At 55.4% G+C, this 17,495-nt stretch overlaps 1 protein-coding gene across 5 annotated transcripts in view; it reads left to right on the top strand.

The window, feature by feature from the left end:
* Positions 1-17,495, top strand: part of LOC132380625 (serine/threonine-protein kinase A-Raf-like) — a 134,785-nt gene that overhangs the window by 112,235 nt on the left and 5,055 nt on the right. For all 5 annotated transcript variants that reach the window (XM_059949566.1, XM_059949562.1, XM_059949565.1 and 2 more), the window contains 3 exons: positions 14,726-14,902; positions 15,404-15,450; positions 16,657-16,775. In XM_059949566.1, the coding sequence (XP_059805549.1) occupies positions 14,726-14,902; positions 15,404-15,450; positions 16,657-16,775 (343 nt within the window). The remainder of the gene's footprint in view (positions 1-14,725; positions 14,903-15,403; positions 15,451-16,656; positions 16,776-17,495) is intronic.

Raw genomic sequence — 17,495 nt, 5'->3', positions numbered from 1 at the left:
CTGGGACTCGGTTGTAGTCGATTCGGACCTGGGAATCGGTTGTTGTCAATTCGGACCTGGGACCCGGTTGTAGTCAATTCGGACCTGGGACTCGGTTGTTGTCGATTCAGACCTGGGTCGCGGTACGAGTCAATTCAGACCTGGGACTCGGTGGGAGTCGATTCGGACCTGGGACTTGGTTGTAGTCGATTTAGACCTGGGGCTTGGTGAGAGTCACTTCGGACCTGGGTCTCGGTTGTAGTCGATTCAGACATGGGACTCGGTTCTGGTCTATTCAGACATGGGACTCCCTTGTCGTCGATTCAGACCTGGGACTCCCTTGTCGTCGATTCAGACCTGGGTCGCGGTACGAGTCAATTCAGACCTGGGACGCGGTACGAGTCGATTCGGACCTGGGACTCGGTTGTAGTCGATTCAAACCTCGGACTCGGTTGTAGTCGATTGAGACCTAGTACTCGGTTGGAGTCGATTCGGACCTGGTACTCAGTTGGAGTCGATTCAGACGTGGGACTCGTTTGGAGTCGATTCGGATCTGGGACTCGGTTGTAGTCGATCCGGACCTGGGACTCGGTGAGAGTCGATTCGGACCTGGGACTCGGTGAGAGTCGATTCGGACCTGGGACTCTGTTGTTGTCGATTCGGACCTGGGGCTCGGTCGGAGTCGATTCGGACCTGGGACTCGGTTTGAGTCGATTCGGACCTGGGACTCTGTTGTTGTCGATTCGGACCTGGGACTCGGTTTGAGTCGATTCGGACCTGTGACTCGGTTCTAGTCGATTCATACCTGGGACCCAGTTAGAGTCGATTCGGACCTGGGACTCGGTTCTAGTCGATTCAGACCTGAGACCCGGTTGGAGTCGATTCGGACCTGGGACTCGCTGAGGGTCGATTCTGACCTGGGACTCGGTTGCAGTCGATTCTGACCTGGGACTCGGTTCTAGTCGATTCAGACCTGGGACCCGGTTGGAGTCCATTCGGACCTAGGACTCATTTGTAGTCGATTGAGACCTGGGACCCGGTTGGAGTCGATTCGGACCGTGGACTCAGTTGTAGTCGATTCGGACCTGGAACTCGGTTGGAGTCGATTCAGACCTGGGACTCGGTTGTAGTCGATTTCGACCTGGGGCTCGGTTTTGTCGAATCAGACCTGGGGCTCAGTGAGAGTCACTTCGGACCTGGGACTCGGTTCTAGTCGATTCTGACCTGGGACTCGGTTGGAGTCGATTCTGACCTGGGACTCGGTTCTAGTCGATTCGGACCTGGGACCCGGTTGGTGTCGATTCAGACATGGGTCTCGGTTCTAGTCAATTCAGACCTGGGACCCAGTTGGAGTCGATTCACACCTGGGACTCGGTTGTTGTCGATTCAGACCTGGGACTCGGTGAGAGTCGATTCGGACCTGGGACTCGGTTGTAGTCGATTGGGACCTGGGACTCGGTGAGAGTCGATTCGGACCTGGGACTCGGTTGTACTTGATTCAGACCTAGGACTCGGTTCTTGTCGATTCAGACCTGGGACGCGGTACGAGACGATTCAGACCTGGGACGCGGTACGAGTCGATTCAGACCTGGGACGCGGTAAGAGTCGATTCGGACCTGGAAATCGGTTGGAGTCGATTCGGTCCTGGGACCCGCTGCGAGTCGATTCCGACCTGGGTCTCGGTTGTAGTCGATTTGTACCTGGGACTCGGTTGTAGTCGATTCAGACCTAGGACTCGGTTGTAGTCGATTCGGACCTGGGACTCGGTTGTTGTCGATTGAGACCTAGGACTCGGTTGTTGTCGATTCGGACCTGGGACTCGGTGAGTCTCGATTTGGACTTGGGACTCGGTTGTAATCGATTTGGACCTGCGACTCAGTTGTAGTCGATTCAAACCTGGCACTCTGTTGTTGTCGATTCAGACCTGGGACTGGGTTGTAGTCGTTTTGTACCTGGGATTCGGTTGTAGTCGATTCGGACCTGGAAATCGGTTGGAGTTGATTCGGACCTGGGACTCGGTTGTAGTCGGATCGGACCTGGGACTCGGTTGTAGGCGATTCAGACCTGGGGCTCGGTGAGAGTCACTTCGGACCTGGTACTCAGTTGTAGTCGATTCAGACATTGGACTCTGTTGTAGTCGATTCAGACCTGGGACTCGGTTGTAGTCAATTCAGACCTGGGCCTCGGTTGGAGTCGATTCTGACCTGGGACTCGGTTGTAGTCCATTCGGACCTGGGACTCGGTGACTCTCGATTCGGACCTGGGACTCGGTGAGTCTCGATTCGGACCTGGGACTCGGCTGTATTCGATTCGGACCTGGGACTCGGTTGTTGTCGATTCAAACCTGGCACTCTGTTGTTGTCGATTCAGACCTGGGATTCGGTTGTAGTCGATTCGGACCTGGAAATCAGTTGGAGTTGATTCGGACCTGGGACCCGCTGCGAGTCGATTCCGACCTGGGTCTCGGTTGTAGTCGATTCGGACCTGGGACTCGGTGAGTCTCGATTCGGACCTGGGACTCGGTTGTTGTCGATTCAAACCTGGGCCTCGGTTGTTGTCGATTCGGACCTGGTACTCAGTTGGTGTCGATTCGGACCTGGTACTCGGTTGTAGTCGATTCAGACATGGAACTCAGTTGTAGTCGATTCAGAGATGGGACTCGGTTCTAGTCGATTCAGACATGGGACTCGGTTGGAGTCGATTCGGACCTGGGACTCGGTTGTAGTCGATTGAGACCTGGTACTCGGTTGTAGTCGATTCAGACCTGGGACTCGGTTGTAGTCGATTCAGACCTGGGTCGCGGTACGAGTCGATTCAGACCTGGGACGCGGTACGAGTCGATTCAGACCTGGGACGCGGTACGAGTCGATTCAGACCTGGGACTCAGTTGTAGTCGATCAGACCTGGGACTCGGTTCTTGTCGAGTCAGACCTGGGTTGCGGTACGAGTCAATTCAGACCTGGGACCCGCTGCGAGTCAATTCCGACCTGGGTCTCGGTTGTCGTCGATTTGTACCTGGGACTCGGTTGTTGTCGATTGAGACCTAGGACTCGGTTGTTGTCGATTCGGACCTGGGACTCGGTGAGTCTCGATTTGGACTTGGGACTCGGTTGTAATCGATTTGGACCTGCGACTCAGTTGTAGTCGATTCAAACCTGGCACTCTGTTGTTGTCGATTCAGACCTGGGACTCGGTTGTAGTCGTTTTGTACCTGGGATTCGGTTGTAGTCGATTCGGACCTGGAAATCGGTTGGAGTTGATTCGGACCTGGGACTCGGTTGTAGTCGGATCGGACCTGGGACTCGGTTGTAGTCAATTCAGACCTGGGGCTCGGTGAGAGTCACTTCGGACCTGGGACTCAGTTGTAGTCGATTCAGACATTGGACTCTGTTGTAGTCAATTCAGACCTGGGACTCAGTTGGAGTCGATTCTGACCTGGGACTCGGTTCTAGTCGATTCTGACCTGGGACTCGGTTCTAGTCGATTCTGACCTGGGACTCGGTTCTAGTCGATTCAGACATGGGACTCCGTATTAGTCTCTTCAGACCTGGGACCCGGTTGGAGTCGATTCAGACCTGAGACTCGGTTCTTGTCGATTCAGACCTGGGACTCGGTACGTGTCAATTCAGACCTGGGACGCGGTACGAGTCATTTCGGACCTGGGACTCGGTTCTTGTCGATTCGGACCTGGGACTCGGTTCTTGTCGATTCAGACCTGGGACGCGGTCCGAGTCGATTCGGACCTGGGACTCGGTTGGAGTCGTTTCAGACCTAGGACGCGGTATGAGTCGATTCGGACCTGGGACTCGGTTTGAGTCGATTCAGACCTGGGACTTGGTTGTAGTCGATTCGGATCTGGAAATCGGTTGGAGTCGATTCGGACCTGGGACCCGCTGCGAGTCGATTCCGACCTGGGTCTCGGTTGTTGTCGATTTAGACCTGGGGCTTGGTGAGAATCGATTCAGACCTGGGACTCGGTTGTAGTCGATTTAGACCTGGGACTCGGTTCTAGTCAATTCAGACCTGGGACCCTGTTGGAGTCGATTCAGACCTGGGACCCGGTTGGAGTCGATTCGGACCTGGGACTCGGTTAGAGTCGATTCGGACCTGGGACTCGGTGACAGTCGATTTAGACCTGACACTCGGTTGTAGTCGATTCGGACCTGGGAATCGGTTGTTGTCGATTCGGACCTGGGAATCGTTTTTTGTCGATTCGGACCTGGGACTCGGTGGGACTCGATTCACACCTGGGACTCGGTTCTGGTCGATTCAAACATGGGACTCCGTTGTAGTCGATTCAGATCTGGGACTCGGTTGTAGTCGATTTAGACCTGGGGCTTGGTGAGAGTCGATTCGGAACTGGGACGCGGTTGGAGTCGATTCAGACCTGGGACTCAGTTGTAGTCGATCAGACCTGGGACTCGGTTGTTGTCGATTCAAACCTGGGCCTCGGTTGTTGTCGATTCGGACCTGGTACTCAGTTGGTGTCGATTCGGACCTGGTACTCGGTTGTAGTCGATTCAGACATGGAACTCAGTTGTAGTCGATTCAGAGATGGGACTCGGTTCTAGTCGATTCAGACATGGGACTCGGTTGGAGTCGATTCGGACCTGGGACTCGGTTGTAGTCGATTGAGACCTGGTACTCGGTTGTAGTCGATTCAGACCTGGGACTCGGTTGTAGTCGATTCAGACCTGGGTCGCGGTACGAGTCGATTCAGACCTGGGACGCGGTACGAGTCGATTCAGACCTGGGACGCGGTACGAGTCGATTCAGACCTGGGACTCAGTTGTAGTCGATCAGACCTGGGACTCGGTTCTTGTCGAGTCAGACCTGGGTTGCGGTACGAGTCAATTCAGACCTGGGACCCGCTGCGAGTCAATTCCGACCTGGGAATCGGTTGTTGTCGATTCGGACCTGGGACTCAGTTGTAGTCGATTCGGACCTGGGACTCGGTTGTAGTCGATTCAGACCTGGGACTCAGTTGTAGTCGATTCAGACCTGGGGCTAGGTGAGAGTCACTTCGGACCTGTGACTCGGTTGTAGTCGATTCAGACGTGGGACTCGGTTGTAGTCGATTCAGACCTGGGACTCGGTTGTAGTCGATTCGGACCTGGGACTGTGTGACAGTCGATTTAGACCTGGGACTCGTTTGGAGTCGATTCGGATCTGGGACTCGGTTGTAGTCGATTCGGACCTGGGAATCGGTTGTTGTCAATTCGGACCTGGGACCCGGTTGTAGTCAATTCGGACCTGGGACTCGGTTGTTGTCGATTCAGACCTGGGTCGCGGTACGAGTCAATTCAGACCTGGGACTCGGTGGGAGTCGATTCGGACCTGGGACTTGGTTGTAGTCGATTTAGACCTGGGGGTTGGTGAGAGTCACTTCGGACCTGGGTCTCGGTTGTAGTCGATTCGGACCTGGGACTCGGTGAGAGTCAATTCAGACCTGGGACCCGGTGATAGTCGATTCGGACATGGAACTCAGTTGTAGTCGATTCGGACCTGGGACTCGGTTGCAGTCGATTCAGACCTGGGACTCGGTTGGAGTCGATTTGGATCTGGGAATCGGTTGTTGTCGATTCGGACCTGGGAATCGGTTGTTGTCGATTCGGACCTGGGACTCAGTTGTAGTCGATTCAGACCTGGGACTCGGTTGTAGTCGATTCAGACCTGGGGCTCGGTGAGAGTCACTTCGGACCTGGGACTCAGTTGTAGTCGATTCAGACATGGGACTCTGTTGTAGTCGATTCAGACCTGGGACTCGGTTGTAGTCGATTCAGACCTGGGACTCGGTTGGAGTCGATTCAGACCTGGGCCTCGGTTGTAGTCGATTCAGACCTGGGGCTTGGTGAGAGTGACTTCGGACCTGGGACTCAGTTGTAGTCGATTCAGACCTGGGACTCGGTTCTTGTCGATTCAGACCTGGGTCGCGGTACGAGTCAATTCAGACCTGGGTCGCGGTACGAGTCGATTCAGACATGGAACTCGGTTGTAGTCGATTCGGACCTGGGAATCGGTTGTTGTCGATTCGGACCTGGGAATCGGTTGTTGTCGATTCGGACCTGGGACTCAGTTGTAGTCGATTCGGACCTGGGACTCGGTTGTAGTCGATTCGGACCTGGGACTCGGTTGTAGTCGATTCAGACCTGGGGCTAGGTGAGAGTCACTTCGGACCTGTGACTCGGTTGTAGTCGATTCAGACGTGGGACTCGGTTGTAGTCGATTCAGACCTGGGACTCGGTTGTAGTCGATTCGGACCTGGGACTGTGTGACAGTCGATTTAGACCTGGGACTCGTTTGGAGTCGATTCGGATCTGGGACTCGGTTGTAGTCGATTCGGACCTGGGAATCGGTTGTTGTCAATTCGGACCTGGGACCCGGTTGTAGTCAATTCGGACCTGGGACTCGGTTGTTGTCGATTCAGACCTGGGTCGCGGTACGAGTCAATTCAGACCTGGGACTCGGTGGGAGTCGATTCGGACCTGGGACTTGGTTGTAGTCGATTTAGACCTGGGGCTTGGTGAGAGTCACTTCGGACCTGGGTCTCGGTTGTAGTCGATTCAGACATGGGACTCGGTTCTGGTCTATTCAGACATGGGACTCCCTTGTCGTCGATTCAGACCTGGGACTCCCTTGTCGTCGATTCAGACCTGGGTCGCGGTACGAGTCAATTCAGACCTGGGACGCGGTACGAGTCGATTCGGACCTGGGACTCGGTTGTAGTCGATTCAAACCTCGGACTCGGTTGTAGTCGATTGAGACCTAGTACTCGGTTGGAGTCGATTCGGACCTGGTACTCAGTTGGAGTCGATTCAGACGTGGGACTCGGTTGTAGTCGATTCAGACCTGGGCCTCGGTGACTCTCAATTCGGACCTGGGACTCGGTGAGTCTCGATTTGGACCTGGGACTCGGTTGTAATCGATTTGGACCTGCGACTCAGTTGTAGTCGATTCAAACCTGGCACTCTGTTGTTGTCGATTCAGACCTGGGACTCGGTTGTAGTCGTTTTGTACCTGGGATTCGGTTGTAGTCGATTCGGACCTGGAAATCAGTTGGAGTTGATTCGGACCTGGGACCCGCTGCGAGTCGATTCCGACCTGGGTCTCGGTTGTAGTCGATTCGGACCTGGGACTCGGTTGTAGTCAATTCGGACCTGGGACTCGGTTGTTGTCGATTCAAACCTGGGCCTCGGTTGTTGTCGATTCGGACCTGGTACTCAGTTGGTGTCGATTCGGACCTGGTACTCGGTTGTAGTCGATTCAGACCTGGGACTCAGTTGTAGTCGATTCAGAGATGGGACTCGGTTCTAGTCGATTCAGACATGGGACTCGGTTGGAGTCGATTCGGACCTGGGACTCGGTTGTAGTCGATTGAGACCTGGTACTCGGTTGTAGTCGATTCAGACCTGGGACTCGGTTGTAGTCGATTCAGACCTAGGTCGCGGTACGAGTCGATTCAGACCTGGGACGCGGTACGAGTCGATTCAGACCTGGGTTGCGGTACGAGTCAATTCAGACCTGGGACCCGCTGCGAGTCAATTCCGACCTGGGTCTCGGTTGTCGTCGATTTGTACCTGGGACTCGGTTGTTGTCGATTGAGACCTAGGACTCGGTTGTTGTCGATTCGGACCTGGGACTCGGTGAGTCTCGATTTGGACCTGGGACTCGGCTGTATTCGATTCGGACCTGGGACTCGGTTGTTGTCGATTCAAACCTGGCACTCTGTTGTTGTCGATTCAGACCTGGGATTCGGTTGTAGTCGATTCGGACCTGGAAATCAGTTGGAGTTGATTCGGACCTGGGACCCGCTGCGAGTCGATTCCGACCTGGGTCTCGGTTGTAGTCGATTCGGACCTGGGACTCGGTGAGTCTCGATTCGGACCTGGGACTCGGTTGTAGTCAATTCGGACCTGGGACTCGGTTGTTGTCGATTCAAACCTGGGCCTCGGTTGTTGTCGATTCGGACCTGGTACTCAGTTGGTGTCGATTCGGACCTGGTACTCGGTTGTAGTCGATTCAGACATGGAACTCAGTTGTAGTCGATTCAGAGATGGGACTCGGTTCTAGTCGATTCAGACATGGGACTCGGTTGGAGTCGATTCGGACCTGGGACTCGGTTGTAGTCGATTGAGACCTGGTACTCGGTTGTAGTCGATTCAGACCTGGGACTCGGTTGTAGTCGATTCAGACCTGGGTCGTGGTACGAGTCGATTCAGACCTGGGACGCGGTACGAGTCGATTCAGACCTGGGACGCGGTACGAGTCGATTCAGACCTGGGACTCAGTTGTAGTCGATCAGACCTGGGACTCGGTTCTTGTCGAGTCAGACCTGGGTTGCGGTACGAGTCAATTCAGACCTGGGACCCGCTGCGAGTCAATTCCGACCTGGGAATCGGTTGTTGTCGATTCGGACCTGGGACTCAGTTGTAGTCGATTCGGACCTGGGACTCGGTTGTAGTCGATTCAGACCTGGGACTCGGTTGTAGTCGATTCAGACCTGGGGCTAGGTGAGAGTCACTTCGGACCTGTGACTCGGTTGTAGTCGATTCAGACGTGGGACTCGGTTGTAGTCGATTCAGACCTGGGACTCGGTTGTAGTCGATTCGGACCTGGGACTGTGTGACAGTCGATTTAGACCTGGGACTCGTTTGGAGTCGATTCGGATCTGGGACTCGGTTGTAGTCGATTCGGACCTGGGAATCGGTTGTTGTCAATTCGGACCTGGGACCCGGTTGTAGTCAATTCGGACCTGGGACTCGGTTGTTGTCGATTCAGACCTGGGTCGCGGTACGAGTCAATTCAGACCTGGGACTCGGTGGGAGTCGATTCGGACCTGGGACTTGGTTGTAGTCGATTTAGACCTGGGGCTTGGTGAGAGTCACTTCGGACCTGGGTCTCGGTTGTAGTCGATTTAGACATGGGACTCGGTTCTGGTCTATTCAGACATGGGACTCCCTTGTCGTCGATTCAGACCTGGGACTCCCTTGTCGTCGATTCAGACCTGGGTCGCGGTACGAGTCAATTCAGACCTGGGACGCGGTACGAGTCGATTCGGACCTGGGACTCGGTTGTAGTCGATTCAAACCTCGGACTCGGTTGTAGTCGATTGAGACCTAGTACTCGGTTGGAGTCGATTCGGACCTGGTACTCAGTTGGAGTCGATTCAGACGTGGGACTCGGTTGTAGTCGATTCAGACCTGGGCCTCGGTGACTCTCAATTCGGACCTGGGACTCGGTGAGTCTCGATTTGGACCTGGGACTCGGTTGTAATCGATTTGGACCTGCGACTCAGTTGTAGTCGATTCAAACCTGGCACTCTGTTGTTGTCGATTCAGACCTGGGACTCGGTTGTAGTCGTTTTGTACCTGGGATTCGGTTGTAGTCGATTCGGACCTGGAAATCAGTTGGAGTTGATTCGGACCTGGGACCCGCTGCGAGTCGATTCCGACCTGGGTCTCGGTTGTAGTCGATTCGGACCTGGGACTCGGTGAGTCTCGATTCGGACCTGGGACTCGGTTGTAGTCAATTCGGACCTGGGACTCGGTTGTTGTCGATTCAAACCTGGGCCTCGGTTGTTGTCGATTCGGACCTGGTACTCGGTTGTAGTCGATTCAGACATGGAACTCAGTTGTAGTCGATTCAGAGATGGGACTCGGTTCTAGTCGATTCAGACATGGGACTCGGTTGGAGTCGATTCGGACCTGGTACTCGGTTGTAGTCGATTCAGACCTGGGACTCGGTTGTAGTCGATTCAGACCTAGGTCGCGGTACGAGTCGAGTCAGACCTGGGACGCGGTACGAGTCGATTCAGACCTGGGTTGCGGTACGAGTCAATTCAGACCTGGGACCCGCTGCGAGTCAATTCCGACCTGGGTCTCGGTTGTAGTCGATTCAGACCTAGGTCGCGGTACGAGTCGATTCAGACCTGGGACGCGGTACGAGTCGATTCAGACCTGGGTTGCGGTACGAGTCAATTCAGACCTGGGACCCGCTGCGAGTCAATTCCGACCTGGGTCTCGGTTGTCGTCGATTTGTACCTGGGACTCGGTTGTTGTCGATTGAGACCTAGGACTCGGTTGTTGTCGATTCGGACCTGGGACTCGGTGAGTCTCGATTTGGACCTGGGACTCGGCTGTATTCGATTCGGACCTGGGACTCGGTTGTTGTCGATTCAAACCTGGCACTCTGTTGTTGTCGATTCAGACCTGGGATTCGGTTGTAGTCGATTCGGACCTGGAAATCAGTTGGAGTTGATTCGGACCTGGGACCCGCTGCGAGTCGATTCCGACCTGGGTCTCGGTTGTAGTCGATTCGGACCTGGGACTCGGTTGTAGTCAATTCGGACCTGGGACTCGGTTGTTGTCGATTCAAACCTGGGCCTCGGTTGTTGTCGATTCGGACCTGGTACTCAGTTGGTGTCGATTCGGACCTGGTACTCGGTTGTAGTCGATTCAGACATGGAACTCAGTTGTAGTCGATTCAGACCTGGGACTCGGTTGTTGTCGATTCGGACCTGGGACTCGGTTGGAGTCGATTCGGACCTGGGACTCGGTTGTAGTCGATTGAGACCTGGTACTCGGTTGTAGTCGATTCAGACCTGGGACTCGGTTGTAGTCGATTCAGACCTGGGTCGCGGTACGAGTCGATTCAGACCTGGGACGCGGTACGAGTCGATTCAGACCTGGGACGCGGTACGAGTCGATTCAGACCTGGGACTCAGTTGTAGTCGATCAGACCTGGGACTCGGTTCTTGTCGAGTCAGACCTGGGTTGCGGTACGAGTCAATTCAGACCTGGGACCCGCTGCGAGTCAATTCCGACCTGGGTCTCGGTTGTCGTCGATTTGTACCTGGGACTCGGTTGTTGTCGATTGAGACCTAGGACTCGGTTGTTGTCGATTCGGACCTGGGACTCGGTGAGTCTCGATTTGGACTTGGGACTCGGTTGTAATCGATTTGGACCTGCGACTCAGTTGTAGTCGATTCAAACCTGGCACTCTGTTGTTGTCGATTCAGACCTGGGACTCGGTTGTAGTCGTTTTGTACCTGGGATTCGGTTGTAGTCGATTCGGACCTGGAAATCGGTTGGAGTTGATTCGGACCTGGGACTCGGTTGTAGTCGGATCGGACCTGGGACTCGGTTGTAGTCAATTCAGACCTGGGGCTCGGTGAGAGTCACTTCGGACCTGGGACTCAGTTGTAGTCGATTCAGACATTGGACTCTGTTGTAGTCAATTCAGACCTGGGACTCAGTTGGAGTCGATTCTGACCTGGGACTCGGTTCTAGTCGATTCTGACCTGGGACTCGGTTCTAGTCGATTCTGACCTGGGACTCGGTTCTAGTCGATTCAGACATGGGACTCCGTATTAGTCTCTTCAGACCTGGGACCCGGTTGGAGTCGATTCAGACCTGAGACTCGGTTCTTGTCGATTCAGACCTGGGACTCGGTACGTGTCAATTCAGACCTGGGACGCGGTACGAGTCATTTCGGACCTGGGACTCGGTTCTTGTCGATTCGGACCTGGGACTCGGTTCTTGTCGATTCGGACCTGGGACTCGGTTCTTGTCGATTCAGACCGGGGACTCGGTTGGAATCGATTCGGACCTGGGACTCGGTTGTACTCGATTCAGACCTGGGACTCGGTTCTTGTCGATTCAGACCTGGGACGCGGTCCGAGTCGATTCGGACCTGGGACTCGGTTGGAGTCGTTTCAGACCTAGGACGCGGTATGAGTCGATTCGGACCTGGGACTCGGTTTGAGTCGATTCAGACCTGGGACTTGGTTGTAGTCGATTCGGATCTGGAAATCGGTTGGAGTCGATTCGGACCTGGGACCCGCTGCGAGTCGATTCCGACCTGGGTCTCGGTTGTTGTCGATTTAGACCTGGGGCTTGGTGAGAATCGATTCAGACCTGGGACTCGGTTGTAGTCGATTTAGACCTGGGACTCGGTTCTAGTCAATTCAGACCTGGGACCCTGTTGGAGTCGATTCAGACCTGGGACCCGGTTGGAGTCGATTCGGACCTGGGACTCGGTTAGAGTCGATTCGGACCTGGGACTCGGTGACAGTCGATTTAGACCTGACACTCGGTTGTAGTCGATTCGGACCTGGGAATCGGTTGTTGTCGATTCGGACCTGGGAATCGTTTTTTGTCGATTCGGACCTGGGACTCGGTGGGACTCGATTCACACCTGGGACTCGGTTCTGGTCGATTCAAACATGGGACTCCGTTGTAGTCGATTCAGATCTGGGACTCGGTTGTAGTCGATTTAGACCTGGGGCTTGGTGAGAGTCGATTCGGAACTGGGACGCGGTTGGAGTCGATTCGGACCTGGGACTCGGTTGTAGTCGATTTAGACCTGGGACTCGGTTCTAGTCAATTCAGACCTGGGACTCCGTTGTAGTCGATTCAGATCTGGGACTCGGTTGTAGTCGATTTAGACCTGGGGCTTGGTGAGAGTCGATTCAGACCTGGGACTCGGTTGTAGTCAATTCGGACCTGGGACACTGTGAGAGTCTATTCGGAACTGGGACTCGGTGAGATTCGATTCGGAACTGGGACGCGGTTGGAGTCGATTCGGACCTGGGACTCGGTGAGATTCGATTCGGACCTGGGACTCGGTTGTAGTCGATTCGGACCTGGGACTCGGTTGTAGTCGATTCGGACCTGGGACTCGGTGAGAGTCGATTCGGACCTGGGACTCGGTTGTAGTCGATTCGGACCTGGGACTCGGTTGTAGTCGATTCGGACCTGGGACTCGGTGAGAGTCGATTCAGATCTGGGACTCGGTTGGAGTCGATTCGTACCTGGGACCCGGTGGAGTCGATTCGGACCTGGGAATCGGTTGTTGTCGATTCGGACCTGGGACTCGGTTGTAGTCGATTGGGACCTGTGACTCGGTTGTTGTCGATTCGGACCTGGGAATCGGTTGTTGTCGATTCGGACCTGGGAATCGGTTGTAGTCGATTTAGACCTGGGGCTTGCTGAGAGTCACTTCGGACCTGGGTCTCGGTTGCAGTCCATTCAGACATGGGACTCGGTTCTATTCGATTCAGACATGGGATTCCGTTGAAGTCGATTCAGACCTGGGATCCGTTTGGAGTCGATTCAGACCTGGGACTTGGTTGTGGTCGATTCGGACCTGGGACTCTTTTGTAGTCGATTCAGACCTGGGACTCGGTAGGAGTCGATTCGGACCTGGGACCCAGTGGGAGTCAATTCAGACCTGGGACCCGGTGAGAGTCGATTCGGACCTGGGACTCGGTGAGAGTCAATTCAGACCTGGGACCCGGTGATAGTCGATTCGGACCTGGGACTCGGTGAGAGTCGATTCGGACCTAGGACCCGGTGAGAGTCGATTCGGACCTGGGACTCGGTGAGACTCGATTCGGACCTGGGACTCAGTGTGAGTTGATTCAGACCTGGGACTCAGTGTGAGTCGATTCGGACCTGGGACTCAGTGTGAGTCGATTCAGACCTGGGAGCCGGTGAGAGTATGTTCAGACCTGGGACCCGGTGAGAGTATGTTCAGACCTGGGACTCAGTGTGAGTCGATTCAGACCTGGGACTCGGTGAGAGTCGATTCAGACCTGGGACTCGGTGAGAGTCGATTCGGATCTGGGAATTCGGACCTGGGACTCGGTTGTAGTCGATTCAGACCTGGGACTTAGTTGCAGTCGATTCAGACCTGGGACTTAGTTGCAGTCGATTCGGACCTGGGACTCGGTTGTAGTCGATTCAGACCTGCGACTCGGTTGGAGTCGATTCAGACCTGGGACTCGGTTGCAGTCGATTCGGACCTGGGACTCAGTTGCAGTCGATTCGGACCTGGGACTCGGTTGTAGTCGATTCGGACCTGGGACTCGGTTGTAGTCGATTCGGACCTGGGACTCAGTTTTAGTCGATTCGGACCTGGGACCCGGTGAGAGTCGATTCGGACCTGGGACTCGGTGAGAGTCGATTCAGACCTGGGACTCTGTTGTAGTCGATTCGGACCTGTGACTCGGTGAGAGTCGATTCGGACCTGGGACTCGGTGAGACTCGATTCGGACCTGGGACTCAGTGTGAGTCGATTCAGACCTGGGACTCAGTGTGAGTCGATTCGGACCTGGGACTCAGTGTGAGTCGATTCAGACCTGGGACTCGGTGAGAGTATGTTCAGACCTGGGACCCGGTGAGAGTATGTTCAGACCTGGGACTCGGTGAAAGTATGTTCAGACCTGGGACTCGGTGAGAGTATGTTCAGACCTGGGACTCGGTGAGAGTATGTTCAGTCCTGGGACTCGGTGAGAGTCGATTCAGACCTGGGAGCCGGTGAGAGTATGTTCAGACCTGGGACTCGGTGAGAATATGTTCAGACCTGGGACCCGGTGAAAGTATGTTCAGACCTGGGACCCGGTGAAAGTATGTTCAGACCTGGGACTCGGTGAGAGTATGTTCAGACCTGGGACTCGGTGAGAGTATGTTCAGACCTGGGACTCGGTGAGAGTATGTTCAGACCTGGGTCCCGGTGAGAGTATGTTCAGACCTGGGACCCGTTGGGATTAGATTCGGACCTGGGACTCAGTTGTAGTTGATTCGGACCAGTGACTCGGTGACAGTCGATTTAGACCTGGGACTCGGTTGGTGATTCTGTGGTGGGGAGGTGTTGCGGTTTGTTCCTGTGGGAGTTTGATCCCGGGAGGTGACTCTGAGGAATTGGAATGTGTCCACACTAACTGTTCCCACTATCGCCCCCACAGGAAGACGAGGCACGTGAACATCCTTCTCTTCATGGGGTTCATGTCTAAGCCGCGGATGGCGATCGTCACGCAGTGGTGCGAGGGCAGCAGCCTGTATCGACACATCCACGTCCTGGAGACCCGTTTCGACACGCTACAGCTGATCGACGTCGCCCGGCAGACCGCACAGGGCATGGAGTATGCACCGCGGGCATGGGAGGGAGGGGGTCAGCCTGACGGGGTAGGGGAAAGACCAAATGCAGTGAGAGGTTGTGTGGTCACCGGTCACTGAGGGATGAGCAGGGAGGGGCTGGTCAACATGTTGAGGAGTATGAGTGATGGCGTGCGGAGGGGGGGAAAATACTGGGATTGGATGTGGCTGGTTGGTGACTCTGTGGGTGCAGAGGTGGAACAGGGGAGGATGGGTGGGGAAGGGAGGAGCAACGGTTATTCAGTGGTGGGGTTGAGTGTCTCTGAATGTGAGAGAGTTGGGCGAGCAGTGTGATTGGCCCAGTAGGGGAGTTGGGGCTTGGCTTTGGATGGAGGCTTCACACTCCCACCTCTACTCTCGGTTTCCATGGTGATGGTGATTGGGTAATGGGATGTTTCAGGCTCATCTCCCGTCTCCCACCCTCTCACCCTGACCTCAGCCTCATCCCCCTCGTTCCCACCCTCTAACTTGCTGTCCATCTCTTCCAGTTATCTCCACGCGAAGAATATCATCCACCGTGACCTGAAGACCAACAGTATCCTGTCTGCTCGTCTCCCCAACTTCCTCCCTTCCCTTGGACTGGACACTGTCGTCGACTGGGTACCCCAACCTCTCATCCACAAACTCACTCCCCTCACACCCCTCTCCCTCCTGCTCTCCTCCACCACTCACCTCCTCGACCTCCAATCTCTCCCCCTCACCACTCTCCCTTCCCTATCTCCCTCTCCCTTCCTCTCCTCCCCTTTCCCTCTCCCCATTCCCTCCCCTCCCCTTTCCCTCCCCCTCTCACCCTCACCCCCTACCCCTCCCCCTCCTCCCCTCCCTCTCCCCTCTCCTCCGCTTTCCCTCTCCCCCTCTCCTCCCCTTCCCTCTCCCCCTCTCCTCCCCTTCCCTCTCCCCCTCTCCCCTCCCCCTCCACCTCTCTCCTCCGCTTTCCTTCTCCCCCTCTCCTCCCCTTTCCCTCTCCCCTGTCCCCCTCCCCACCCTCTCCCCCTTCCTCTCTCCCCTCCCCTCACCACTCCTCCTCACTATTCTCTCTCCACTCCCTCTTCCCCTTGACCTCCCCCTCACTACTCTCCCCACTCTCCTTCCCTCCCACTACCCACCCTCTTCTCCTCCCCTTCCTCCTCTCTACCCCCTCTCTCCCCCTCCCTCTCCATCACTCAGTGGTTAAACTGGTTTCTCCTGCAGTGCAGACGATGGGGAGGGAGAGCGAGAGAGAGAATGGGGTAGTTCAGCTCCTTTACGAACCCCCAAGATCCCGGCCACTGTGTGTGTGTCTACGTTAGTGTGTGCGGAGTTTGCACGTTCTCCCTGCGACCCCATGTGATTCCCCCTCCCCAACCGATCCAATTCCCTCCCACTTCCCGATGAACGTGTGGGATCGGTGGGTTAGCCGTTACTCCAGTGTGTGTGGGAGGGTCCTGGAGGGACCCTCTAGATTTAGCCTATCACCTACACCCACGGGGAGACAATTAACCCACCCACCACGGTGTACATGGGTGGTCAAGGACAGCCACAGGCTCAGTGGGCTGAATGACTGAGTTTCAGAAAGAGAGAGGGAGGTGGGGAGTGACCAGAAGGCCAGGAGCGGCAGGTCCGAGGAGGAGGGACGAGCACCCGTGGGTGGGAGCGAGTGCCGGAGGGGTGGGGAGCAGGTCACTGGTGGAGTGGGGGAAGGTGGCTGGGCTCTTCCCTCTCTGGTGCATTTTCCTTCACAGCCCCCTCCCCCTGCACTCAGACATCTTCCTGCACGAGGGTCTGACGGTGAAGATCGGCGATTTCGGCCTGGCGACGGTGAAGTCGCGGTGGAGCGGTTCCCAGCAGGTGGAGCAGCCCAGTGGCTCGATCCTCTGGATGGTGAGTCGGTGGGAGCGCGCCCGCCCCAAGTAAGAGCGTGTTTCCAATAGTGGGGAGAGTCTGGGACCTGAGCGCGCAGCCTCAGATTAGGAGCACATCCCTTAAAAACAAAATGAACTCCATTGCGCACAGTTTTTGGTCCTATTTTTCAGAAAGGGTATGCTGTAGCAGCAAGCGGGAATGACCCTGGGAGTGAGAGGGTCAGCCTCAGTGCACTGTGTAATGACCTCATTGGAGACGATCCTGGGAGTGAGAGGGTCAGCCTCAGTGCACTGTGTAATGACCTCATTGGAGACGATCCTGGGAGTGAGAGGGTCAGCCTCAGTGCACTGTGTAATGACCTCATTGGAGACGATCCTGGGAGTGAGAGGGTCAGCCTCAGTGCACTGTGTAATGACCTCATTGGAGACGATCCTGGGAGTGAGAGGGTCAGCCTCAGTGCACTGTGTAATGACCTCATTGGAGACGATCCTGGGAGTGAGAGGGTCAGCCTCAGTGCACTGTGTAATGACCTCATTGGAGACGATCCTGGGAGTGAGAGGGTCAGCCTCAGTGCACTGTGTAATGACCTCATTGGAGACGATCCTGGGAGCTTCACAAGAATGGTCCCTGGAATCGTGAGTGAATGTATGAGAAGCTTTTGATGGCTCTGGGCCTGTACTTGCCAGAGTTTAGAAGAACGAGGGGATCCCATCAAAACCTAGCAAATGTTGAAAGTCC

The sequence above is a fragment of the Hypanus sabinus genome, chromosome 24 (assembly GCF_030144855.1).
Source record: "Hypanus sabinus isolate sHypSab1 chromosome 24, sHypSab1.hap1, whole genome shotgun sequence".
Taxonomy (NCBI): Eukaryota; Metazoa; Chordata; class Chondrichthyes; order Myliobatiformes; family Dasyatidae; genus Hypanus; species Hypanus sabinus.
The sequence above is the reverse complement of the archived record's forward strand: the minus strand, read 5'-3'. Positions and strand labels throughout refer to the sequence as shown.